Consider the following 27489-nt stretch of genomic DNA (forward strand, 5'->3'; position numbering starts at 1 on the left):
TCTTGCACCGAAGTCACGAGCAGCTCTATTCTCCTCTGCTCGAGAAAGACGTCGATGTCCGTTGCTTTTGGCAATGAGGAAGACCTAACATGTTGCATTCCACTCTCTAGTAAGTAACTAGGCTCTGTCGCCCCTCCTATGCAAGGATTTATCCACAAAAGTATCCATTTGGCTTTCCGGTCCTCTCGCTTCATCTCACCCCTCTTTGACTTCCCCACTTCTCACTGCGGTTCTCATGACTTTGTAGTTCTTGTGAGTAAATGAAACATACCCCAAGCAAGTTAACATTAGCTATATATGAAACTAATGAAAAGTAATGATTATAAAGGTAAAAACTCGATACAAGACTCAACTATACTTCAGATAATAATATTAAAGCAATAAAGTATGTTGGGAAAATGCCCTTATATATAAGAAAATGACAAACTCATCACACCTCATCACCATCTACAACAGGTTCGTCAGGTTCATTAAGAGAGGAAATATACTGAAGGTCGAATAGGTTGTCTTGGTTGACTTTGAATAGGAGTTAAAGCTATAGACTATCTTTTTCTGTCCACCTGCGGTCTTGTGTGAAGGAGCTCCACCTAATTTCTGATCTTCAGAGCTCTTCTAGCTAAGAGATGGACAATAGCTTGCTATATTATTAGGCTACCAATAGCAAGTGTTAGAGCCCATCAAGCATCCACCTTTATGTTGTCTTCCGTATTTGGTATAATTGACTACAGTACCCTGAGTTGTACCTTTGCAAACTTCACCCAAATTATTCTTAGACTTCTTCCCTTTGGATCCCTCCGATTGATCCAAATATTCTTCATCAACACTATTCCTCTTGTGGTTCTCCTTACGCTTCTCAGTAAGCTGATAACAAATTTCCACTCTTCTAGCTCATTAGAGTAGTACTAAGTATTCATTTATTCCTGAGGGTAGAAAAGACTGCTTGATCAAATCCTTTATTCCTGAAAGAAAGCTATAACACCCTTTTTCTACAGTAATGATCAACTGTGACGCATACCTCGATAGTGTAGTGAATTCTGCTTGGTACTACATGACTTTCTTCTCCCATTGTCTCAACTAGATGAACCTGTCCTGCATCTGTCTTTGAGCGGATAGGGGTACATACCTCTCTCTAAATAACTCTACAAATTCTTCTCAACTGACCGTCATATTGGGTATGTCTGCTAGCTTGTCTTGGTGCTGCCTACGCCATCACCTTACGAAGTCTCTATCTAGCATAAAAGAAGTTAACTATACTCATTTCATTCAGACAAGTCATGATATTTAGTATATTATCTATCATCATTAGCCATTCTCCACTTCAATTGAGTCTTTAGTTCCATTGAACAAAGGTGGACATAGATTTTGAAAATTCTTCAGGTATTTATCCACAACGACTGTATCACTTCCGATAGACTGTGATATGGACTTCTGAATCAATCGAGTCATTGTCGTCATTATCTGAGTCAAGACATTCATGTTCACATTTATAGTAGATTGTTCTTCATTTTCTATCTGATTCTCTTATTCTAAAATTCTTCAGGTATTTATCCACAACGACTGTATCACTTCCGATAGACTGCGATATGGACTTCTGAATCAACCTAGTCATCGTCGTCATCATTTGAGTCAAGACATTCACGTTCACATTTATAGTAGGTTGTTCTTCATTTTCTATCTGATTCTCTTATTCTATAATTTTGAGTTTATCACTATGCCTGAATGAATATAATTATTAATTGAGTTAAATTAAATTTAAAATTTATTATTATTAAAATTTTTTCATAATTACCCTCTTAGCTCTTTCATCATGATTCTATTAATTAATTCTAATCATTGTCTCTGATATCACTTTTATCACAATCCAGCCCGGACTTGAAATTAACCCAGGCCAATGCAGACTGTCGGACTGTGGGAAATGCTTTCTATATTTATTTATCATTTAAGAAATGAAAAAGTCATTAAACAAAATAAATTAAAGTAACTGGCTGTCCACGTTTTCTGTAAATATTTTCTTTTCTATCGCTCATATTTTAATTACTTCATTAAACTTGAAATATTAATTTAAAATAATAGTAAGCAAAACAAAACTAGTGATATTAATACCCATTAACTGCAGTAATATAAGAAAAAAAGTAAAGTGCATGTCATCTAAATTTTTTTAATAAATTAATATAAACATGTGATACTATTCAATGAATATTATAATATCAACTGTATATGTAAAGCCCAAATTTCAAGGAAACAGGTAAAGCTTGACACATTTTAAAAGTATTCCAAAATTTTTTCTCCCGAAATTTTATCAAAATAATTTTATTGAAATCTCCATATGAAATTGAGCACTTCGATATAAAACACCATGCAAGAATTGTTAATAGATTGGAAGATATAAAATTTTGAAGTTATATATTTAATTTACTTTAATTAATACCTAATTAAATCTCCGTAATTCTCAGCACTATAGGCTATAGACCTTATGCCATTTTTATTCGTTTCGTTCTTTTCCTTCGCCACACTTCTGTATAGAAGTTTGCCTCATTTTTTGTGCTTTTTTTGTTTCTGGTAGCTGTAGGACATGTCAACCTCGTGTCGAAAGTGATTTGAAAGTTTTCACATGAGTTTTAACACGAAATTAGCAAGAGGAAAGTGAATATTAAGGTATTTGGAAGTGTTGGAGAGAAATTTGGTGTTTTCGGAAAAGACAAATTTATGTTGAAAAACCCTTTTGAGGTATTTTTTTTTTGTAAGTAAATTATCTTTTTGGGCTAATTTATGTTTTGAGCCAATTTTTATGAATTTCTATGTTGCCTACAAGTTCCGAGATGTCTATATAAGGAGACGAGCTTGAGACGAGGTGTGGGCACTCGTTGTAAGATCGCTTCATCATGTTAGGAGAAATAATCTTGTGCTAATTTAAGAAAAATAATCTTTTATTGTTGATTTCTATTTTAACATAGATGCATTTAGAACTTGTTGCATATTATAAATGGATATCTGTAATTAAATGTATGACTGCATGTTTACTTTTCTTATGATATGTAATGCTATGATCAAATTATGCTATATATGAATATGCATATGATGTGAATTTCTCACGGGTATTCATTTGTTATACCTAATGTCTATGTCTATGATGCATCTAATGCCTGATAAATACTTGATGCAGGAGTGATGATTTAATTATCACAAATAATGCCATGGGGTAGACTATTATATGAGTGTTTGCAAGTACATTATGTAGGGATGTAGTATTCCCGACTCTCGATATTTAAACAAGGACAAAACTTTGGGAACCGTAGGATTTAGGCGGTGAAAAAACTTTAGGAAACTGTGGGTATCAGGAGGCTATTGATAACTGCTATGTTGAGGGAAGCTCAACCTGTATCGATAGTTTATATGACATTTGAGGCAGGGTGATGACTCATGTTGAAATAATTTAGAAATAGTTAAACTCGATACATTAAATAAGTGACATTATTATGATATGACTTCTATGAAATGAATGAACATGCTTCAATATATATATGATTTCATACTTATTACCTGCACGTTATACATCTGTTAATTTATTTTTATGCTACATGTACCTGCTCTTTTTTCATGTTTTCTATTTTTTCAGTATGTTATGATTGTATTTAGATTTGTACTGTTTCCTACAAGCATGCACATTTGTTTTCTATGTATAAAAATCTTATTTAGTTTTGATTATTTATTTGAGTTCGTTGTTGCTTATTTTTCATTGTTGCCTTTCAAGTTGGGGCGACAAACATCAGGGTAAGTAGTCAGGTAAGTCTTTGTCAACTTTTGCACAATAGTTTTAGGAGCTTTATACATACATTTTGTACATATATTTTTATTTATTGGATTCTCTCTGATTCTGAGAACTCCATTCTTGCCTCTGCTTGTCGTTTTCATATGGTTGGTAAATTTCTTTATGGGCTTCCGAAATACAATTTTTTGATGAAGAACTTTGAGCTTTTGAAGTTATCAGGGGGCTGGAAGATCGGTGCACTGGATAGTAGACATATTCTTATCCAACTATCTAATGAAGATGATTATGCTAAACTGTTTGCACGTAGAACTGTACATTTTGGTGATGTGTGGATGAATGTCTATAAATAGACTACGGAGTTCGATCCTAAAATCGAGCTCCCTGTTATCTCCGTCTGGTTAAAACTTCCGGGTTTAAAAGTTCAACTGTTCAATCATGAAATTCTGTTTTCTATAGCTGCAATGTACCTACCTTTAATTTAACTAGGCCATCAATGGCTAGAATACTAATTGAAAGGGATGTTACCCTGCCTCCTCCGGAGGAAGTTTGGATTGGCTCTAGTCACACTGGTTATTGGCAATAGGTTTTGCTTAAAAAATATTCTCATTACTGCTTGCATTGTTGCATGTTTGGTCATGATTCCAATCACTGTTTTCATTTGCATCCTGAATTAAGAAACCCCCAGCTGGCCATATGGCCTCTACGGGGCTGAAATCTACTCCTAGAATTAATATATCTGAATCTGCTGCTCATTCGGCTGAAGCCTGCGTGGGTTCTGCAGAACTAGTTGCTCCAAGTTTGGCGGCAATTAGTGATGCTCCTCTTGTGGTCACTGCAACAGAGGGTGCAAGTTTGACTCCTGAAAGAAATATTGAAAATGTGGAACCTACCTATTTATCTGTTCCGGAATCTGAGCCACAACCTCCTCAGATACCTTCTGATTCAATTGAACAAATTGGGGTGTCTGTTCCCCTACCTGAAATCTCTCGTCCTTCCACTTCTATGCCTATTTCTCCAATGCAGGACCCTTCCTCCTTGGCTTCCTTGGTTCTAGAATCTGAATGACAAATTCAAAAATATAGCTGGAAAAGAGGAAGAAGGAAATCTGAACTTCCAAATATGGCACAATCAATTAATTTGGATGCCACATATCATTCGGAGGGCGAGCACTTGCACCTTCCCCCTTAGGCTGACTAGGAGGGAAGGTGTCATAGGCCACATGTTTAATATTTTGGTTTGGAACATTAGAGGAGTGGCGGACCCACCCTCACTCCTTTAATCATTTAAAGCATTTATGTAGGGTCCATAAACCTAACTTTTTTGTTCTTTTGAAGCGTCTTGTTTCAATTCATAAAGAGGAAATCATTAGGAAGTTCAAGGGGTACATGCATTTCAGTAATGTGAATAATAAAATTTGGCTTTTTTGGCAGAAAGACATCGTTCTGAACATCATTGATAATAATGTGTTAGTTGGAGAATTATTTCGGTTGGGCTACTTTCATTTACGCTAGTTCACTTTTAAGGGATAAGCTTCTTCTTTGACAGCAACTCACTCATATAGGTGCTACTATTACTGAAAATTGGTTTGTGGTGGGGATCTAAATATGATTATGTCGCCTTCTGAGAGATGGGGCGGGGCTAAAGTTGATACGAGTCTTATTAATCTTTTTTGTGATCATATTGAGATTGCTGGCCTTTATGATTTAGGCTTTTTAGGTCCTCATTTCACTTGGCGGCAGGGTTTTCTTATGCAAAGATTGGACAGATTTTTGGGAAACTCAGCTTTTATGAGTTACTATAACATTATACATGTCAAGCATCTTAATCATGTTTCATCGGACCATAATCATATTTTGCTTAGCTTGGCTTTTCACTCCAAACCTGCTCGTTATCATTTTAAATTTCTTAATGTTTGGATCACTCATTCTACTTTTATTGATTTGATTAAACAGGCTCGGGTCTCTAAATGGAGTGACAATCCTTGGTTCATTTTATGACAATTACACAAGAATGTTGTTTATCATTTAAAAAAATGGAACATTGATGTTTTTGGAAATGTTCATTCTAGGGTGTTGAAGACCCAACAAGAGGTTGACACTTTAGAAGCTCATATGGCCGACACTCCTGATCTTGTGGCTAAGTTAGCGGATACTCATCATACTCTTTTGGAGGAAATCTCGATTGAAGAAGATTTCCTAAGACAAAAAGCTTGTGATAATCATTTCAAAAATGGTGACAGAAACACCTCATATTTTCATGCTACTATTAAACATCGTTGCAACATAAACACCATTAAGATTGTTATTGAGGAGGGCTCTGTTCTCACTGATACTGAATAAATTGGTTCAATGCTGCTGATTATTTATCTTCTTTATATGCTGATGCTCTGCCAGTCACAGATATTCTTTCGAACTTGTTTGAGGATCAAAGGGACATAGTTTCCTCCCTCTGTCCGATTCTCCTACTGAGGTGGAGATTTTTACTGCCCTCAAAGACATTAGCTCTCAAAAAGCTCTTGGCCCTGATGGTTTCACTTCCACATTCTATATCTCATGCTGGGACATTATTAAGAAAGAGGTGGTCCTTGCTATTCAAAGTTTTTTTCAGAGAGAAGACCCTGGAAGATATTTCTCTGCCGCTCTGATTGTTCTTATTTCTAAAACAAATGATAAATCCCATTGGAAGGACTTTCGGCCCATCTCTCTCACTTCTATGATCTTTAAAATTATCAGTAAAATTATTGTGGCTCGTCTTCAACCTCATCTACCTTCCCTTATCTCCCCACATCAGTCGACCTTTATTAAAGGTCGCGATATTTCTGATAATATTTTTTTGGCCCAGAAGATTTTGTAGGATCTTGATAAAAAATGCATGAGTGGAAATCTTGTTATCAAACTTGATATCAAGAAAGCCTTCGATACCATAAGTTGGGATTTCATTATTAACGTTCTGAAAGCTGGGGGTTTTAACACAAGCTTTTGCAATTTGGTCAAAAGATGGTTGGCTAACAACTTTTATTCGGTGCTAGTCAATGGAAACTCTTATGGGTTTGTTACAGCGTGTCGTGGCATTAAGCAGGGAGATCCCCTTTCCCCTATTATTTTTGTTTTATCTTTTGATTATTTTTCCAGGATGCTCAATCATTTCCAGTTTTCACATCCTCACACGCAGTTCTCACACAAAGCTAGAATGATGGTTTCACACCTTGCTTATGCAGTGACGTCATTATTTTTGCTAATGCTTCTAAACTTTTTATAAAAAAAGTGATGGGGCTGTTACAAGATTTCCAAAATTGCTCTGGGCTATATTTTAACTGTGACAAGTGTCAGATACTTTTTGGTAAGCAGGTTAACATCATATTATTCAATGGGGAGTTGCTTACACTGGGTTTCATCACGCCTCTCTAGCTCTTAAATATCTTGGGATAAATTTGATACGAGGAAGGAGGAAACAAATTCAAATGGATGATGTTATTGATAAAATCAAACGCAAAATTTACGATTGGAGAAATGTTTTTCTTTCTATTGGGTGCAAGATCTGTTTGCTTTCTAATGTTCTACAGAGTATCCCATTATATGCTTTGCAAGTGTTTAACCCCAAAAAAAGTGCTATCAATGTGATGGAGAGGCTTTTCAATAAATTCCTTTGGGTAGGGAATGGAGCAAAAAAAATTTGGGGGTCTTGGCATAAAGTTTATAAACCTAAAAAGGCTGGTGGGTTCGGTTTTAAAGCCTTGAAGCATACTGTGGAAGTTAATCTTTGCAAACTTTGGTTTAAGTTCAGATTGGGCTCATCTCTTTGGGCTACCTTTCTACATCAAAAAATAGTGCTCAAACTCATCCATCCCTGGTTTCGTGGAAGGTTGATGATTCTCGTATTTGGAAAGCTGTTGTTAATGCTATAACCACTGCTAAAGACTTCATGTTTTTGGATATAGGCAATGGTATTATCTCTTTCTGGAATGATAATTGGGGGTTGTCACACCTCTCTGATTACTCCCACCCTCAGCATAATAATTCCCTATCAGTTTTCGATTTCTTTACTAATGATGGTTGGGATTTCCCTAAATTGTGTTCTATTGTGGGGGAACAAAATGCAAAGCATATAATTACTATTACTATTGCCCCTTCAAGAAAGGATCTCCCCTTATGGAAAAGAAACAACTCCCAATCGGTTTGCAGGATTATTTATAGCACTTTACACTCACATCGTGATTGGTTTTGGGGAAATTGGATTTGGCATAAATTGTTAACTCCCTTTATCTCCTTTTTTTTGGCGTTATCTCACATCTTTAATTCCTATTGATGAAATCCACGAAAAATGGCCTCGAGATGTAGTATGTGCAAAGTGGAGGAGGATGACACGAGACACATTTTTTTTGAATGTGCTTTTTCCTTAAAAGTTTGGAATATGCTTGGTACTTATTTCGATTTTTCGTGGATGCATAGAGGGTCTTTAAGCAATTATTTATGGCGTTGGAAAGATTTCGATGATGGCAAAGAGGGGTTTCCCCATTGGTCCTTTGGTTTCTTTGGAATGCCAGAAATAGCTTTAAATACCATACTTCCCCCCTCATAGCTTCTATGACTATTGCATTTGTGATCGCCTATTATAACAAAGTCTTAAGGGCTGGTCCCACTGATGTTCTTGTTTTAAAGCCTTCCCGACAAAACTCTCCCGGGTTAATAGGTGGGTTCCCCCCCCCCCCACCAAATTATGTTAAATTAAATGTGGATGGATGTTGGCATCCGGATTTTGCCGCGGTCAGGGGAATTTTTAGAGATTTTGAAGGTAGATGTCTCTTTTTTTTCTCCTCTGTTGCGGCTGATAACCCTTTGGCAACGGAATGTTGGGGGTTTTTATGGCTTTAACGGTGGCTAGTGTTTTCAATCTTCACAAATTAGAGGTGTAAATGGATTCTAAATTGCTCTTTGATATTCTATTGTTTGATATTCTATTGGGTATTTTCATGGGATATTTTATTCACTTTTAAACATATCATGAATGTTATGGCTGAGAAGCATCTCGAGGTAAATTGGAGTTTCATTCATAGGGAGGGCGACTCTCCAGCTGATTGACTTGCCAAATGTGCTGGAGAGGTTTGTCACATTGAGATTTACCCACCTGCTCATCTTAGAAGACTCCTCATTGGAGATAATTTATACCTACCTTATGTCTGTTTTTAATCTCTCATGTTTATTGGCTTTCTGGATGATTTGTTTTCGGTTTGCTTCGGGTTTGCACTTCACATTTGCAGGTTATTTTTTCCCTTGGCAGGTGATCTTTTGACTTTAGGCCGTGGTTTTCTATTCCTGTTTTCATGGTTTTCTGCTGGATGGCTGTCGGTGATAATGCTGATGGAGAACTATTCTTTTGTGAATACGCCTTTTGTACATGTTTTCTATTTAGCTTGTCAAGCTTTACACGTTTTTCCAGACCGGCATGTACACACTAAAACCCACTGCGCCTGCGCCTACTTCCAGAGCCTATGCTGCGTCTGTGCCTCTTCCCAATGCGCTCGCATTTCGACACAGTTTGACAAATTTGGCATGATTTCTTGCTATTTTGGTGCCCTTAGTACACACTCACACACCCACACGTGTGCGTGTGTGTATCTGCGCGCATATATATATATGTATGTATGTATATTACTATTATTTTTATTAATAAATCAATTAGCCTTAGTTTTTATAGAGCTTACCTTATCGATCCCTAAGCCATGTAGGTGCCTCTTCCTCTCCTCAGCGAGATCTGAATTGCACAAGAGCTGGCTTCGGCTCTCTCCCGTTCAAACTCAACTCATTGCCTCTTTCTTCTCTTCGCGATGTTTCATCTTCTCCTCTTCTTGAATGGTTAGCTAGGGCATGGGTTCTCCTCCTCTGCACTGAAGTCGCGAGCCACACTTTTCGGCTTCATAGCTCGACAATGACATTGTCATCCGTTGCCCCAGGTAATGAGGAAGCCCTAACCTGCGCCGTTCGACTCTGACAAGTAACGTGCATCTCTATCGCTCCTACTTTGTGAGGATTTATACAAAAAAGATCCATTCGTCTTCTTGACTCTCTCGCTTCACCTCCCCCATCTTTGGCTTCCCGACTCCTCACTTCGGTTCTCATGACTTCAATTAAATGAAACAGAATGCTATTATAGGGGATGATAATCACACTCTCGGGAGAGGGATATAGTTGGAGCACCACCCAATCCGTTAAATACAACCCTCAAATGGAGAAGAACAGACGTCAGTGACTGTCCTAAACAGAACATATTAAAAACTGAATCCTCAAACTCTAATACAATATATATAGAAAATGACCAAAAAAATGGATAATAGGAAAGAAAACATAAGAAAGGAAAACACAGTTATTTTGACGCCTCCCGTGATATGATTGTTTGCGGTACTGTAGCAGCTACATTATTGCAATATGTTTTTTTGGTAAATTCTCATGTTAGAAAAAGAACTAGAATGGATTTATAAGATCATTTTTTGGAATTCATTGTATTGCATAGACAAATTTGACAACACCTTTTTGAGAACTTTTGCTATTTTTGGGCCTTTGTTTACTCATCCTATTTTGTTGTCTCTTTTAAATTATTTTTGTTTTACTTGTCTAAAAAGAGTTAGGTTTCTTCTTTATTTGCTAAGAAGTTTATTCAAGTTTTATGAAGGCTTGTTCAAAATTTTGAGTTTCCTATTTTAGTTTTATTCCCTCATTAATATGTCATATTTCTTTTCTTTCTTGAGTTAATTTTTTTTTGGTAAGTTCTAATTATTGTAATCAAACTTTCTTTAATAGTTCCTTATTATATAAGGAGAAGAATCGTGATTTGATTTTTGAGAAATAAGATAATATGATTTTCTTCACCTTTTCATGGTATCAAGGCCTGAAAGCAAATCCTAGCTCTCCTTCCTCCGTCTGAGCCTCTCTCTATAGGCGCTAGACCCTACTGGCCATCCGTCAGATTGTCTCCCTACAGACGCTCAGCACCTGTAGGCGATCCTTTCCTGCAAGCGTTATTCCTTCTCTGCGGGAGTCACTCCTTATTTTCGGCTAGTTTTTCCCTGTTTAGTGGAGATCCTAATCGGGCTTGACTTTTTCTTTCCTCTTGTGGATTTTCGTTTTCTGGTGGTTATCCTAACCGGGCCTGACACTTTCCCAATTGGATTTTCCCTAGATATAGAAAAAATACCTATAATTTCACCTTTTGTCTGTGTGTTCTCCTGCCCAACTAGCAGCACAGTAAATTTCTACCCTCCATGTTGTTTCTTTTCTTAAACAATAACCTTCTATCAGGGGGTTTCTTAAGAAATATCAATATTCTGTAAGTCATCTCCAAATGTTCTTCATTCAGACTATTCATATGAGGACTCACAATGACAACATAAAACACAATATCAGATCTAGCATAATATGTAGATAAGCTTACCCACCATTCTCTGGTATCCTCCCTTTAACATTAGTGTATTTTCTCTCCCTGAAAGTTTGCAAAGAGTCATATGACATTTATGTCAAGAGCCTGGATCTCCTCTTCAACTGCCTATTTCTATTATAGACTTTGAAGTGTTTCGTGAACAGACTTGGGCATCTGTACACTATCAAGATTAGATACAAAAGCTTTATAAGTTTATGATAACTTCCAATATGTAGCATAATCCTGGATAGAATAATTTGTGTATCTTTTTTAGTTTTTTCCACTAAGATTTTGCCTCCCTTAGAACTTCAGAGATGTGTGAGGTTTGGTTATGAATTGTCTATGGCAACGTATTATCTTTATTCTACTTAGTGAATTTCTTTCTTTTAGTATACACAAGAAGTTCTATGTTGCTAATCTCAGGTTGGATGTTCTCAACTACTGAAACTTGAGAGACAGGAGGATTAGAAGGAAGTAGAATAACTTGTGATGAATCTAGATCAGAGTGGGTATCCAGGATAGTGTAGAAAAGTGGAATAGGTTATGATGAATCTAGAGTAGTGTCCCAAGTCTGATATTCACTCGAACTCTCCCCCTAAATATTAGAATTGGGATAGTAGGGTTGGGTTTTAAAGAAGGCAGCATCATGGAGTTATAGTATTTTCTTATAATAGAAGAATAGCAGTTATATCCCTTTTTTTAGAAGCATACCCAAGGAAGATTCATTTGATGGATTTTGGGTACATCAATGAATTGGATCTTATTTTCTTGCATATTGATGTAGGCATAATTAAGTTGAACCATAGAAATTTTGTTTTACCTTTTGTAGTTATCGATGTTTCTTATAATTATTGTGTTTTATTGTACGTGCTTCTGGGTTGAAGATTTTGTAGCATAAAACTAGCCACACCCTTTTTCTAACTACTGTCCCATCGGTGAAAATGAAAAGAACTAGTATCCGATTGGAGGCTTCTAACGAACAAGTTGACAATAAACTTTGAGATTGAGAAGCTCGATGACTTGAGGAGTTATGGAATTTTGAGATTTATGATCTGTAGTGTTTAAGTTCGGTTGGGACATGTGATTTACTCATAAAGCATGCGAAGATGCTTGAAATTATGAGTGAATAAGAAAGGAGAAAGGACGAAAGAACCTTTTTCACATTTCCACTATATTTTTCGAATAGATTATTAAAGTAAACAACCAAAAAAGGCGTATTGGTTAGGTTGAAGCCTTTGTATATAATCAAAAGTATCGCCAACAAATTCTATTAGAAGTTGGAATGCTACTTGTTTCACATGTAGGAAGATTTGCCTTTTAAAATATATTTAAATGACTTTAGTTCTATTATTGAAGATTGATGAATATTAATCTGATTATTGATAACAAAGATTGTGTTTTGCTTTTTTAATGCTTTATCTCCCTCGCATAAACATTTTTTTTGATACCATGTTGCATGGGAGACTACAAGTAGCTTTAAGGATAAAAAAAAATTCTCTCATTTTTAAAGCTGTGATTTCTAATCTTTAGAGTGCAAGAAATGAGATGTTGTTGGATTATTGGTTTGGGAGAAATCTTTCGAGGAAGGTTCCATTTCTTACCATGAAAAAATTAATTCTTTTGGCATTTCAAGGAAATTATTTGCTTTTATTGTTTGAAGAGATGCCATTTTAACTTAGATTTTTATGTTTTGAGGAGGAAAGATTAGCGTTCGCATAGGAATCAAGGGGAGAACTTAGAAAATGCATGTGTAGTTAGAAATTGGTTTGATTATGATATTGTTTATGCTCCTTGGTATTGATAGAGATCGATGCAAAGATTTATGGATCTTGAACTTAAGCTTATTTAAAGCATATGTATTTGTTTTGGAGATATTTTCTTACGTATAAGCCAATTTATAGCCTCTGTGTTGACATGAGAATGGAGCTGTGTAAGGCTGGAGGTTTGATCTTGTAAAGCTGAGGACTCGTGATAACATGAGTATTTCGTTTGTTGGAATCATTGTATATACCAGGTGTGGGATAGAATTTAATATCCTTAAATATTTGAAGTGCTACAAAATATAGGTTCTTTACTGATGCTATTGCTCAAATAGAGTTGGTGGACTCTATATGTTGCAGAATACAATATTTAGTAATGATAGATTTGATTGAATGACTTTGTTGAAGTATCACAATTTGAAGAAGCGAAGGAGAATTAGCTTCCAGGCATCAGGAGAAGTTTCAAAACCATTGGAGGCACAAGTGTAGGGGGAATTTTTTGGTGATTATTGATAGGATTAGTCTTTTGTTTCAAATCTATTCCAGTGCTAGGCTGTACCATTACAATTGTAATGTAAGGAGATGGCTACTTTAATAGTATGAAAATTCAGTGGGAGTTGCATGATTTTTTTTGATCGTACAACTACAAAGTGTAGCATTTATGCCATTTAATTTTGCTATGCAATTTTCCTTGGTTACTTTGTTCAAAAGGGCATCTAAATGTGATGAGATTGTGCGGGGTTAAGCTTTTCAGGGCTTTAGGAGCTTAGAGTACTCATTTTGGAGAGGACTTGCTACATAGGAGATCCAATTTTTGACATGATATTGAGTCAGGGGGAAGATTTATTGTTGTTGACTTAATAATCATGCATGAATTGAATGATGAGGTAGGTATCGAGCTTCCTGTGTAAAAAATTAAAAATGGGTTCGATGATTATTTAGATATTGGTTAGCTATCCGTGCATGAATCACGCGGTGAAGTAAGCATAAAGCTTTTTATGTGAAAGCCTGGAAATTTCAACTGATTTTGCATATGTTAGTTTTCATTGAGTTGGTGCTTATCTAAATTGATGCTTGAAAGTTTTCTATGGAAGCATAAGGAAGTTTTGAGCATTTTTGAAGGGTTTGAGGAGGACTGAGAAGAGGGCTAGGAGGAAGAAGTACAAAGAAAGAGAAGGAAATTACGATTAGTTCGTTTTTGGGGGTTTGAAATATTATCTTGACTAAAATGGTGGTAACTTTTGAGGAATTTTAAAGGTGGGGTTTTGAGATATTCTTTTACGTCTCTTTATTTGTTAATTCTTCTATGCTTATTTAAAGGGACTTGCAGTTTCTCATCTTTTTGTTGGACCAAGGTATACATAGGTTTTAAGGAGCGCTAGTGAGTGTCATTATGCGCACTATAATTGTGTCATTTTTGTTAGTGGATCATATTCTCTCTTCTCTATTTTTGATTTCAGCTTAGTGTTCTCTTTTGTGATAATTGATGTTTTCTTATAATTTCTTGTTATCGCACTTATTCCTGGATTGATGCTTCCATAGCAAAAATTTGGCAAATTCTTTTCCCAAAAAACGATAAAGAAATATGGATACAGTTTAAATGAAATTCTGAATATGGAATATTTAATGAGGTCTTATGTTGTAGTTTTGGTTTAGTAATCTTTTCAATGTATCATAGACATAATGTATTTTATATCCTCAGGGTAGAAATAAGAAACAGCATAGAATTCCCTATGGTTCAATTTCGCTCATTACTAAGACTTTTCATCAGATGAATTGTTATGTTTTTATTTTTTGTGAGTTTCCTGTTGTTTTGGAATATGTTGATGCCTCTTCTTATGTTTTACAGGGACATTATATTGGAAGCGAATAAGATGACTGGAGCGACTTGGACTTGTACTATATGTGTGTCCACTATGCCACATATTCATGCTAACAGGGTCATATTGCTGTCTAACTGTGGTTATTTGCGAGCACTCTTTCAGTCAGGAATGAGTGAAAGGTGAGTCTTATGCTTCTCTTAGTTTTTTTCCTTTCACCATGTATGATTCTGTTTGTGTCTTGTGGGTTTATATTGTCTACAGACTAGTATAGTTATCTCAACTTTATATAATCATCAGTAAAATCTCAATGCCGATGCATGGGAAACATGCTCTGATTTTAAGAATCAAATGTTTATGTGGTACAGAGGGCAACAAAGAGTATCTCCTAGTAGTAATGAAGTGGGTGTTATCAAATTTACAAATTTATAAATGTGAGTTTTAATTGAATGCACCAAACATATCTCTAAAAGCTGGGTTAAGAGAATCAATACTTTTGGATCATAAAGAGAATAGGAATTTATAAATTCAAATGCAAAACAGTGTTCTTTCTTGAATTGCCACACACACACACACACACACAAGCACACACTCAATATTGTGTAAAACTGGATGCATAATTGAACTGGCCAGCTCACTCCTTGCCAAACTCAACTTGTGCCATTGGCAAATATCTAAAAGGAATAGCTAAAATCTTGCCTTTCAATGTTATTAATGATTTTAGTATAAAAGAATCAGAAAGGAGTGCTCTTCTGATTTAGCTACCTGATTATATCCATTGCAATTAAATTAAAAAAAAAATAATATTATAAATTTCATTCGTTGTCTTCAAATTTTGACGTATTTATGCATGATATTTTGAATCTGTATGTACCAAAGTTGATAACAATGCGTAGCATAAAAAAAACATTCCATGCAAAAATTACACCATTATATCAGTGGCATGCAATTTTTTAATACCTTATTAGGAGCTTATTGGCAATCCATGTTCTACTGGCATGCTAACAGATATCTCATGCCATTGGACCTTTATGATAATTTTAACATTGGCATAGTTATTTAGGTCATTTATTATTAAACTTATTTGATGATTATTAAGGGTCCTACTCAATAAATAAGATTCTTTTGGATTACCACACTATTTTATGATGATTTATGAAGAAATAGAAGTTTTATTTTCTTTTGATGGCCCTTTGTAACAGGTATAAAACTGTAAGTGATGATTATATTACACATTGCTGATTCGGTTCTTTCATTTTTCCTCTTCATTTTAAATCATCTTATCAACTAGTTTTATTTTTTCTTTTAGCCTTCTTTTTGTCCGTATTATTTTCACTTCAAGCCATTGTCTTGATTTAAAGTCTTTCTACATTCCATCGAGCATCAAATTAGTATCAAAAACAAAGCTTCAAATGTTATTGTATTGTTAATTAACTTACTTATTTCATGTAAGTTGTTTGCATTTTAAAGCTTTGTAAGGTGCAAGTGTTCTTTACAGAAGTATTCAAAGGCTTATTAGGATATCATACAAAATTAATGTATGACAACTTTTCCTGATTAAGAAGAAAAATAAGCAATGGTTGGCTAAGATGCCATTTGCAAGTTGTGCGTTACAACTTAACCCATATCGTGGTAAATGATAAGGTAAGGATTGATTTGTTTAAAATTATGATTAAATTTGCAATATGGATTTGGAGGAATTTGGATTGGATACTAAGAGAATTAGTTGATAAAGTGTGTTCTTAATAATTAATGTTTTCTTATTTTTTGATGTACAATATTGCTTGGTTAGTATGCTTGTGCCAACATCACTTCAGGCCCGTTCGGGGCAAGTTTATTTGGTGCGGTGAGTTTTGAAAACTCTTTCAGGGGAATATGTTTCATGCAGCGTGGGAGCTTATCCTAATAATCCGTAACAATATTCTATTAAACGCGGCCGCGAGTTCTACTCTGTGGCCCGACCCGCGTTCGTTCGCATAATAGTTACCCCGTTGCCCTCGACCTCGTGCCTCTCTCGCATCTCATCTGCCCTAGCTTCGATTTCTCTCACGAACCCATGGGTACTTTCTCTTGTGCCTCTATCTCTCTCACGCGTAGCGTTTCCTTCTCCTCTTCCTCCTCCCTCCAATCTTTGGTTACTGTAGTTATCTTCTGGTAATTTTTTATGGAATGACTTTCTTCATGCGATTTTTGGCTTTCTCTATTGATGGGGTTTTTGAGGTTGGTTTGATGTTTTACTGCGAATTTGATGAATAGAAATAAGGTTGTTGATTTGTTTAGGAGCATTGTTTCGGGTGCCTTGGTTGTAATTGCCTAAAATCTACATTCTCTACTGTTTTTATTTTTCTTTGCTTGATCTTGAATTTGACAAATGGATATAAGAGAGTGCTTCATTTGTAGTATTTCTTTAGTTAGTCCTGTGGTAATTTTTAATGGAATGACTTTCTTCATTCGTTTTTTGGCTTTCTCAATTGATGTGGTTTTTGAGTTGGTTTGATGTTTTATTGAGAATTTGAAGAATGAATGAAATAGGGTGCCTGATTTGTTCAATAGGCATTGTTTTGGGTGCCTTGGTGTACTTGACACATTCGTTGCTCATGCTTGTTGGGTGAATTGTTCTTTCATTAAACTCTAAACGAAATTGTTTGAGGCTACGGGAAGATTTTTTTTTTTGGGTGGGGGATCCTTAGATTTTTACTAAACTTCGAACTGATCAAATTTGATGGGAAAAATATGCCGAGTATGATAGTAGTTATGATGATTGTTATGAGGCAGCCCTATCATACTTGAAAGTTTTTTCCGGGATATAGTGATGGTTGGATCATTCAACTTGTTAGTGGGTTGTGGGTGTATAGGGAAGGTGGCTGTTAGTGGGCTGTGCGTGTGTAGGGGAGGTGGTTATGGGTGTGTTGGAGGTGGTTGGGTGGGTGTTGGGGTGGCTGGTGGTGGAGGTGGTGGTTGTGGGTGTGTGTTGGTTGTGGTGTATAGGGGATGTGGCTGTGGGTGTGTAGGGGAGGTGGTTGTTACTGGGCTGTGGCTGTGTAGTGGAGGAGGCTGTGGGTGTGTGCGTGGGTGTGTAGTGGTGGTGGTGGGTGTGTAGGTGTTTACGGGAGGTGGCTGTGGGTGTGTAGGGGAGGTGGTTGTGGGTGTGTTGGTGGTGGTTGTGGGTGTGTTGGGGTGGCTCGTGGTGGAGGACGTAGCTGTGGGTGTGTAGTGTTGGTGGTGGGTGTGCGTTGGGTGTGGAGGTCTGTAGATGAGGTGGCTATTAGTGGGTTGTGGGTGTGTAAGGAGGTGGATGTTGGCGTATTGGTGGTGGTTGAGTATGTGATGGGGTAGCTGTTGGTGGCTGTCGGTGTGAAGTGGTGGTGGTTGATGTGTTTTGGGTGTGTGTTGGTTGTGATGGCTGTTAGTGGGTTGTGGGTGTGTAGGGGAGGTGGTTGTGGGTGTTTTGGTGGTGGTTGGGTGTGTTGGGGTGGCTGGTGGTAGAGGTGGTGGTTGTGTAGGGGAGGTGGTTGTGGGTGTGTGGTTGGGGGTTTGTGACTATTGGTGGCTGTGAGTGTGGGTTGATCTAAATTATTAATGTTTTCCCTTTTCTTTGTTTAGTAAAGCAATGGTTAAGACTGAAGAAGCCGGTTCATCAGTTATGTGGGGTAAGGAAGTCGCAATCATATTTTGTGACATCCATCTTAAGGAGGTCGAGCTGGGAAATCGACCCACCATCTACTTTAACAGAGAAGGGTGACAAAATATTACGAAGAAGTTTAAGGAAATGACAAGAAGAGAGTGTGGTAGATTACAATTTAAGAACAAGTAGACTCAGTTGAAAAGTGGCTGAAAATTATGGAAGGAACTAAGCTGGGGATCAACGGCTTAGATTGGGATCCAATCAAATGAACTATTGATTCTTCGGAGGAATGGTGTACTGAGAAATTGGAGGTAATAACCTATCCACTCAAGACTTGTTTTTCCATTCTTTATCTCACTATGCTTAAGTAATAAACTTGTTCTTATGTTGTAGGCAGTACCAGCCTTCAAGAAATTCAAATTCAGTTGCATTGAGCCGGACTTGGAGTAGAAGTTGGACTGTATGTTCAGTGGGGTTGTTGCGACGACCACACGTGCTCACCCCAAGTGCGCATGAGTTTACAAACATACCAGAGGACTTGGAGACCGAGCAAATAAGTGGGTCAAATGAAGGCCCCAGCCTAAATCGAAAGGAGTTGGAGTCTACATGCCGGTCAAAGCAACCTAAGGTAGAGAAGGAAAAAAATGAGGTGCTTTCGTCAGAAGCCAAAAAACAAAACAGGTGGAAGCGTGCACAATTCATGCTGGTGCTTCACATGACACCTCCATAGATGACTCTCTCTGAGTTCTGGAGATATCCGAAGCTAGGTCGGATAAGTTCTATCGTATCACTTTGAAGTTGCTAGAGAACCCGATCTACAAACAAATATTTATGAAGATACTCCTCGAACTTAGGGTCGACTTTTTATTTTTTTTATGGATAAATGATTTTGTAGAGTTATTGTTTTGTGGCATTGGTTTCTTTTTTCATTTGTTTCATGGGTTATTTGATTTGAATATTTTCCTTTCTAGCATGAACAATCTATATGCTGCTCTGTATTTATTTCTGCTCATTATACTCTATCTTCAGATTTTAGATGTTCTTTTAATGTTGTTTAATGCACACTTAATACCTGAACAAAACACTTCTTTAACATGAATTCACATTGAGAGAGCCTGAGAAGAAAGATTTCGGTGGCAGTTGTTTTGATGTACGAATACTACAACTCATACGTCGACTGAACTCTCTGCAAGACATCGACTATATTGGTGATAAATGGGTTGATGAGCTACTACAAGATTCAATAACATGTTCCGTATTACAAACCTATATTTATAGATCTGCTCGATGAACTACATAGACGTCATGGACTCTAAAGCTCCTCATGAATGACATTAAGAGAAATATTAGCAATAATCCTATACATTTTATTACAGAATAAATCAATGAGGGGAGCAATTGAGTGATTCCAACATTCATTTGAAATAATTAACATATATTTCAAAGTGGGGTTAGAAGCTCTTGTCAGTTTGTCGGCAAAATTATTAAGCCATAGGATCCAACATTTGAGACAGCTCCAACAAATATTGCAAATGACCTGTGGTATATGCCATTTTAAGGTAATTTTTTAACATGTTTCATTCATACATCCAAATGTCTTGCGTGACTGACATAACATTATTTATCTGACAAAACTATATTTGAGTGATTGACGGAATTCACGTGGATGCATGAGTATTCAATACTGAGAAGGTTGCATACATTGGACGGTGTGGATAACCCACATAAATTGTAATGGTCGTATGTAACTTCAACATATGTTTTACTTTTGTGATGATTGGTTGAGAAAATTGTACACATGATAGTCGTATTTTTGTTTTTGCAATAAGAAACCGAAGACACGGATTCCCTCACTCACCTCCAGGTTTGTAAAGCTATCAACCACAATCGTTGTTTTAGTTTCTTACTAATTATGGTATCTGGGACAGGTAAATACTACTTGGTCGATGCTGAATTTCTTTTACGAAGGGGGTATTTGAAGTCATTTCCAGATACAAAATATCATATTTCTAATTTTGAAAGATCCAACGGTGTTGCTTGAGACAGAAAACAAATATTTAACAAAAGACACTCTTCCTTATGTGACGTATTTGAAAAAATATTTGGAGTGTGGAAGAAGAAATAAGTCATACTGTGTGATATGCAGACGTATTAATTTCCAAAATAAGTGCAGATTGTAGTGGCCACGATGACGCTCCATAACTACATTCAAATAGATGTAGACTTCAATCTGGCTGCCGATGATCACATGTATGTCCCACCAGAAACATTTGAATTTCACGTAGGTCATTCTATACCACAACTAGAGGTAGAGTCACAGGAAGGCTACACTCAAGATGGCAAAGATGCCGCAGAAATGGTTGAATAAAGAAAGCGGATTACTGACGTCATTGTTGGATGTTGATCAGACGATTCTTATTTATTTTATCATGTTCATGTTTATTTTATGTTTTATGTATTATTGATATTTTAGATTTGGAAGTTTTATGTTGTTTGTAATTGCTTTTTCTCTTTTTTTTCATTTCTTTTTTGTACTTTTTTTTGAGTCTATGTCGTCCATGATGAGACGTTCGACCTTATGGATTCTTTTGGATGACATGCTAGTCACTGTGATTAGTGTTATATGTTAAATCTTGATAAAGACAACCAAGTTCCTCTTTTCTTTTTTATGCTGGGGTTTTTGAGGTACTTCTGGATGACATGCTAGGTGCTGTTAGTTAAAATGTCACATGCGATATCTGATAAGGGAAATCAAGTTCCTCTTTTCTTTTTGACGTTGGGTTTTTGAGGTACTTCTGGATGACATTTTTTAGAGTGGTATGCATATGTGCACACACGAGCTTGGTGTTAAGTGAGCTAAAGACAATAAAAAATCCCTATTTTATAAGGTCCGCTGTCTTTTTGTTATGATAGGTTCAGTGGATTTAGTGTACTTAGTTTTCTAAGACTTTGCGCTCGTACAAAACCGTAATTGATTACTGCTTTTGTCAATTTATAAAGTTCATGTTTATTTTATGTTCCATTGATTATTGATATTTTGGACATTCTAAGTTTTATGCTATTTGTAATTTTTTTATATTCTTTTTTGATTCTTTTTCTTTTTTTCGTGTGGGTTTGTGAGGTTCATAATGAGACATTCGACCTTGTGGATTCTCCTGGACGGCTTGTTAGTCGCTGTTGGTTGGTGTCACACGTGAAATCCAGATAAATGCAACCAACTTGAGTCACTATGTTATATGATTGGTATTGATAAATAGACATATAGGCTTTAGTAAATAACAGATAAAGGTTAAATTTGCATAGACGTATAGGTTTTATTATAGTGGGTTGTAAGTTGATTTATTGTCGTGGAAAGGAGCAAATAGCAGGAGAATTATTAATGAAAATTCCAACAAAATTAAGCTGTGGAATTGATATTAGAAAAATTTTCGGACTCTTGTTGCAGTTAAGTGCCAAAATTTTATGTCAAAAATCATCCGATGGCCTTTGTTATATCTCAAGTCAATTGTCCCTTCTTGCCCAAGTTCCTATCTGCTCTATTTGCTCTATTTTCTCTATTGCTCTATTTGCTATGAAATCTCGAGAAAATAGATTATGCAGCTCATCCTTGTTTTAATTCAGTTGAGGTTTTGTGGATAGAAATGAGATGTTATGATTGGTTTCCTAGTAGCGTATTATCTTATAATTATTATTAGAATTTTAAATATAAGAAGAGCATTTAGTTTCAAAATTGAAGTTGCTAAATAACAAATAAACTTCTTTTTACTTAGAAAGAAAGAATCCTCTTCTAAACATTATAAGATTTTTTTGAGAAAAAATTTAACCGGTCAATATATAGTAATATGGTTATGAATTTATATAGGACTATAACATATGATTAGAAGGATTTATTTTCTTAGGATTGGAAGAGAAAAAAGTTGTCAAGAGGGGAAATTAAAATTTATGACTCAGCTAAACCTCTTTGAGGATGTACTGTTTAAATCTATTAAAAAAATTTTCATAAACTTCATTGATTGAAGGAGCACAAAAAGCTATTTGGAAAGATAAATGCACTTTAAAAGAGTAATAAATAATAAATATGACTTAGACTTAAGGTATCAGTGAGTTATGTCGGTTTGAACTCAAATTATTAATGTGCTATGATCGAGATTATTGAGTCACTATGTTATATGAGCTTGAGCTTGGCACGGCACAACTTGAGAGCTCGTTGAGTTAATGCGATCAACATTAATTAAGATCTATGAACTATCCAACTGAAAATTTTCATTTTTTACTCGTCTTTGCAGTTCTATCGAAATAACTTAGCCCAAATCTGCATTTTTTTAGTCCCGAACTTCCTAGTGTGTCTCCAGCTCAACAATAGAGTCAAGCTTGTGTAACCTTGTCGAGCTTGAGCTAGACATCTTTTGGTTGTGTCAAACTGGAGCTCTAGTCAAAGCTAACTAATAACTAAATGAGTTACTCAATTAAGCCAAAATTCTAATCGTTCACACTCCTTTTTAAACTTATAGTAATAAAAAAAAGTTGTACGTTTTTTAAAAATGTTAGTGTGTAAAGAAAAATGTGTGACTTTTGAAAATTTATATAATAGAGTAGGTACTAAGGAAATAGAAAAAAGATATCTAAAATTATCAAACTAAGAGATTTTAATAAGCTTTAATGCATTAAAAAGAATGATTATAATATCTTAATTAAAGATATAGAGTGTTAACTAAATATTAAAAACTATTTAAAATAGTTCTTAAATGAGAGTTTAAGAAGTTTGCTTGGAAGTGGGGCAAATAATTCTAGCATCAAGGAGTTTTAGCATTTCAGCCCACACCACTACCTTCATGTTAGGATTTAACCTTTTTTGGCGTTTTACCATGGTTTATCATTTCTCTTCCTCGTTTCATAGCCTTTTCTTGCAAATCTTCGAATGGCCTTATTATGAATGTAAGTAACGTCGCATCTAGTCTTTGAGTACATTCCAGAATTTCTTAATTTTAAAAACGTAAGTATCACATGATGCAAACTAACAGCCGTTCATTTGGGTAGTTAGATTGAAATAATTCATCGCACAATTGTAAATAATATGAAAAAAACTTTCAACTTCAACATTTGAATGCTTTATAAACTTGAAAAATTAAAGATCAAATGTTTCTCTTGCACTCTCAGGACTTTGTAAACGTCAGCAAGGGTTCTGGTTGCTAGGAACAGTTTGCCAGAAATCTCTTGTTCTTTATCAATATCAAGTATTTTGAAATCAGTTGGGAAGGCGAGTTTGTCCACCTTCACCAAGATACCTTAATTTATCCATTATGAATGCTTCATAAAATTATTTGCCACTCATGAAGATATTTTTTGTAGGCTTTGCTTTTTCTGTGTTTTAATTTTTATGCTAAAAGAATATCAAAGTTATGTTTGTGCCACATCACACAAGAACTTGTCAAAATATGAGTTTTCAGTTGTGCACGAATTGGTGAAGTTATTTGGGTCCTTGAGTTTTGGTGGTAATTTTCTTTTGTAGAATGGTATTGCACTTTTCAGTAAGTGCGATTGTCTCATAAATTTTCTTAATCCTTTTGTTGGATTAGATGTTCTTCATAAATTTCATATAACCGGGCACACACCACAAAGCATTTATAAAAAGAATATTGATGTGGAGCTTCTTCAGAAACATCTAAAATTTTTGGGAAAAGTTTATCGTACTTATTTTTTGAAGTCTTCGTGGATATGGAATTTGTGGCACGTACGGTGAAGGATTGTCTGGTAAGAGTTAAGAATTTGGCTTCTCAACTTCTGTTCAATTTGCTCTTCTGAATTTGTTGATTTATAATCAAATTCCTTGCTTTTTGGATCTTCAAGTACTTCTCCACTTCAATTGTTTGGGAAAGTATCTTGTGCTTGTGATGAAAGTTATGATAATTAGCCAATTTAAACATTAAGATTTTGGATCAATTGAGTTTGCCTTTAAATTGCGGCGCTCTCTGGTAGCATGAATGCACGATTCTTTTCTTGCAAGATCCATTGTTCTAACACTTCTCAAAAGATAGTTTAACACTCGTCTTTGAAGTGTGGCATCAGTTCTTATCATAAACTGAGATGTAGAGAAGCGAATTTAACAAGTGTTTCTTTCAGTAAGACCACCTTATTTTGCTTGTACATGGAAACAAGAAGTTGTTGAATTGTTTTTCAGATGCACTTTCATTAAAAGGTGGTGCAATTTTGCTATCTTTGGTTATAGTTAATCTCGAAAGGATTGGTTTGCTGCTTGTTTACGTGTGAATTGTAGGATTCATTAGTAGCATGTGCTCCACGTTAGAATTCACAAATAATAGGTGTAAGAATGGCATTTGTGTAAATGAATTAAATTGCTTAAGACAACAAAAAAACTTGAGCAATCAGTGCTGAAGTTGGATCAATCTCAAATACTCCTACCATATTCTTTGGTGCAATGATTTCATTTAGCCATTGATAGTTGTTTATGATCATCTCCTCTAAAATCTCATACACTGCTGCTTGTATTTTGCTCATCAAAGTAACTCCAAAAGGGCATCAAACAATGCTTTTTTGAATTCGATCAACACATTATAAAAGGGATGAAATCCATTCACTTTGGCAAATCATGTAGCACTCTAGGGAAATGTATAATGTTTATCCTTCTATCTTAAGCAAATTTCGAGATCTCAGTTTATCGTTTTTGTAGTTTTGGTTATGTGAAAAGTACTCCAATAAAAACTTTTGGGCCAAATCGTCCCACTTTGTGATAGGGTGAGTTCAACAAACTCTTCACCTTGTCATAAAGTGAGAATGGGTCAGAGGTGAAGTGCATTTTCTGAAAATCTATTGAATTTGAAAGTATCATATATTTCCAAAAAAAATTAGCAATGTGATAATATATGGATCATTATTCAGCAATTCATTGAATTGAAAATCTTGGATTTGGTCAACTCAAATTCAAAATTTGTTGGTTTTTTGCGAAGTTACAGAATTGAGGAATTTAGAAGGCTACCGAATTGTCTCGTACAACTAAACACAATCTTTGAAAAACGTTAGAACTCACAAAAATTAGTTAATATAAAATTTAATAAATTTTCCAAATTAAAACTAGAATTAATTTCTATCAATATTAATGCGCAAAAATAAGTCCCTAATGCAACACTAATAATGCAAAAAACTCGTTGCATTATCTTAATATAAGTGCACGATGTTGCAAAAGCAATGAAGTTTACGTGCCGTGGGGATTGATTATATACTCTATTATTGAAATTGTTGTAATCCTAATTTTATTTGAAAAATAATATAAAAAAGGTCTAAGGTGAGCTCAACATGAAAAATAAAATTAATTGCAATTGATGAAAGCAAATGGAGAATCATGAAGAGATGAACTCTAGATCTTACCAACAAATTCTGTTAGATTTATACTATTTTAACTATCCCTTCTTTAATTTCAAATATTGCTAATTGATTTCAAATAATCATCCAATAAGCTTTCTCAAGCATTATGGAATATATATTGCTAGGCTGTCCTCCTCATCTTAGTGATGAATTCGATTCAGGAAAAAATGCAACATTATTAAAACGACAAATTCTACAAGAATAATACGTTGGCATCTCTATCATTCAAAAGTTTCTTTGCAACAACTCTTAATTCTAAAATAAATTTAACTTCTATAATTGTTGGTCATGCAATCACGAACATAAATAATATAATAAAATACTTCAACAAAAGTTAGGAAAATCATAAGAAATAGATGAACTAGAAAAATAAAAATTCAAGATTTTCATAATTAATTTGCTCATTGTAGCATACAAGATTTGTGATTGAGATGATTGTAAACCATCAAAGCTTATCATATAGAATTATGACCATTTATACATAGAATAAGCATGATATAAATTTTTTATGAAAATTCACATTAGAGTGATAAAATGGAGTCAAATAGATAGCGACTCTTTATCTTATGTTATCAAAAGTCATTCTTTTATTTTGATAATAGCAAATTTCTGGATCATGAAGATCATCTTAACCTGCAGTTATTCATCAATCATCAAAGTTCCCGTTGGATTTGAAGCCCTAACAAAGTTAGTTACATGGTTCTATACCGGTATACTCCCAAGAATAAATTTAGATTGCAATTGGAACAACATGGCTACAAGTCAGCAATTCCATGAATTGCAAGTTTATGTGGAACTATCTTCGCTTGCTGAATTCTGGTTGTTGAAGGAAGTTGAAGAAGAGAGCTTGAATGTAGTTCTGTTATGCTTGGAACAAAACCAGAAGCTATCAATGGAGATCATGGACTTCGCTTTAAAACTCCATCAATGGAGAATTGTGAAAGCTGCAGCCAGCAATATTGCTCATTTGTATCCAAAAATGCGTGATTTGGGCGATCTTGAGAACTTGAGTGAAGAGGCCGTGGATTTGTTGAGATCTGAATATGTCCGGCATTCTCAGAAGGGGTTTTCTTAGGATGGCTGAATTTTGTAAGGCTGTCTTTTTCAGTACATACCTGGAGCAGCAGATGTCTGTAAAACGTATTGTTTTTAGAACTCAGGGTACAAATGGCCAATGGGCGACTTGCTACTGTGCTTAATCGGGTTCACCTGCTGCAATTTAGAGATTTATTTATGTAGTATTAGGCTTGATGTTTTATATAATTTGTAAAATATTTTCTCTATTGTTTACACGGGAAAATGGGGAAATTTTTTTTTCTTATTATCTTATAAAATGTGAATTAGATTAAGGGAAAATTTGGAGGATAATTTTGTTACATTTCCTATAGAACAAAGTGTCTGATTTTTCTGATATATATATATATGTATTGTGGGCATAAGGATCTATTTTTATGCTTTTGCTACTATCCAACATTCCCGAGTGCTTTCTAGGAAAGTGCGAAAGGGGGGTTTTTGTTATTCAATCCATTTCTTCTCTTGTGAAAACTTCACATAATTAAGCGTACAGACGACATCATTTGCTTCAGTTGCATTTACTAATTTTTGCTTTTCATTTAGTTAATGACCATTTTAATTTGTTGCATGAAATTTACTTTAAGATATTTTATATGATTTTGCCTTGGTGATGATTTAATTTTTAGAATTGGAATGTAATATGTTAATAGA

The 27489-nt window shown here is 35.3% G+C and overlaps 1 protein-coding gene across 3 annotated transcripts in view; it reads left to right on the top strand.

Annotated features, from left to right (window-relative positions):
• LOC110029341 (BTB/POZ domain-containing protein At1g04390) overlaps positions 1-27194 on the top strand; it is a 42598-nt gene extending 15404 nt beyond the window's left edge. For all 3 annotated transcript variants that reach the window (XM_020731587.1, XM_020731588.1, XM_020731589.1), the window contains 2 exons: positions 14789-14941; positions 26404-27194. In XM_020731587.1, the coding sequence (XP_020587246.1) occupies positions 14789-14941; positions 26404-26839 (589 nt within the window). In that variant the 3' untranslated portion in view covers positions 26840-27194. The remainder of the gene's footprint in view (positions 1-14788; positions 14942-26403) is intronic.
• Positions 27195-27489: the final 295 nt, after the last annotated feature.

Source organism: Phalaenopsis equestris, unplaced genomic scaffold (assembly GCF_001263595.1).
Source record: "Phalaenopsis equestris unplaced genomic scaffold, ASM126359v1 Scaffold000564, whole genome shotgun sequence".
NCBI classification, from domain to species: Eukaryota; Viridiplantae; Streptophyta; class Magnoliopsida; order Asparagales; family Orchidaceae; genus Phalaenopsis; species Phalaenopsis equestris.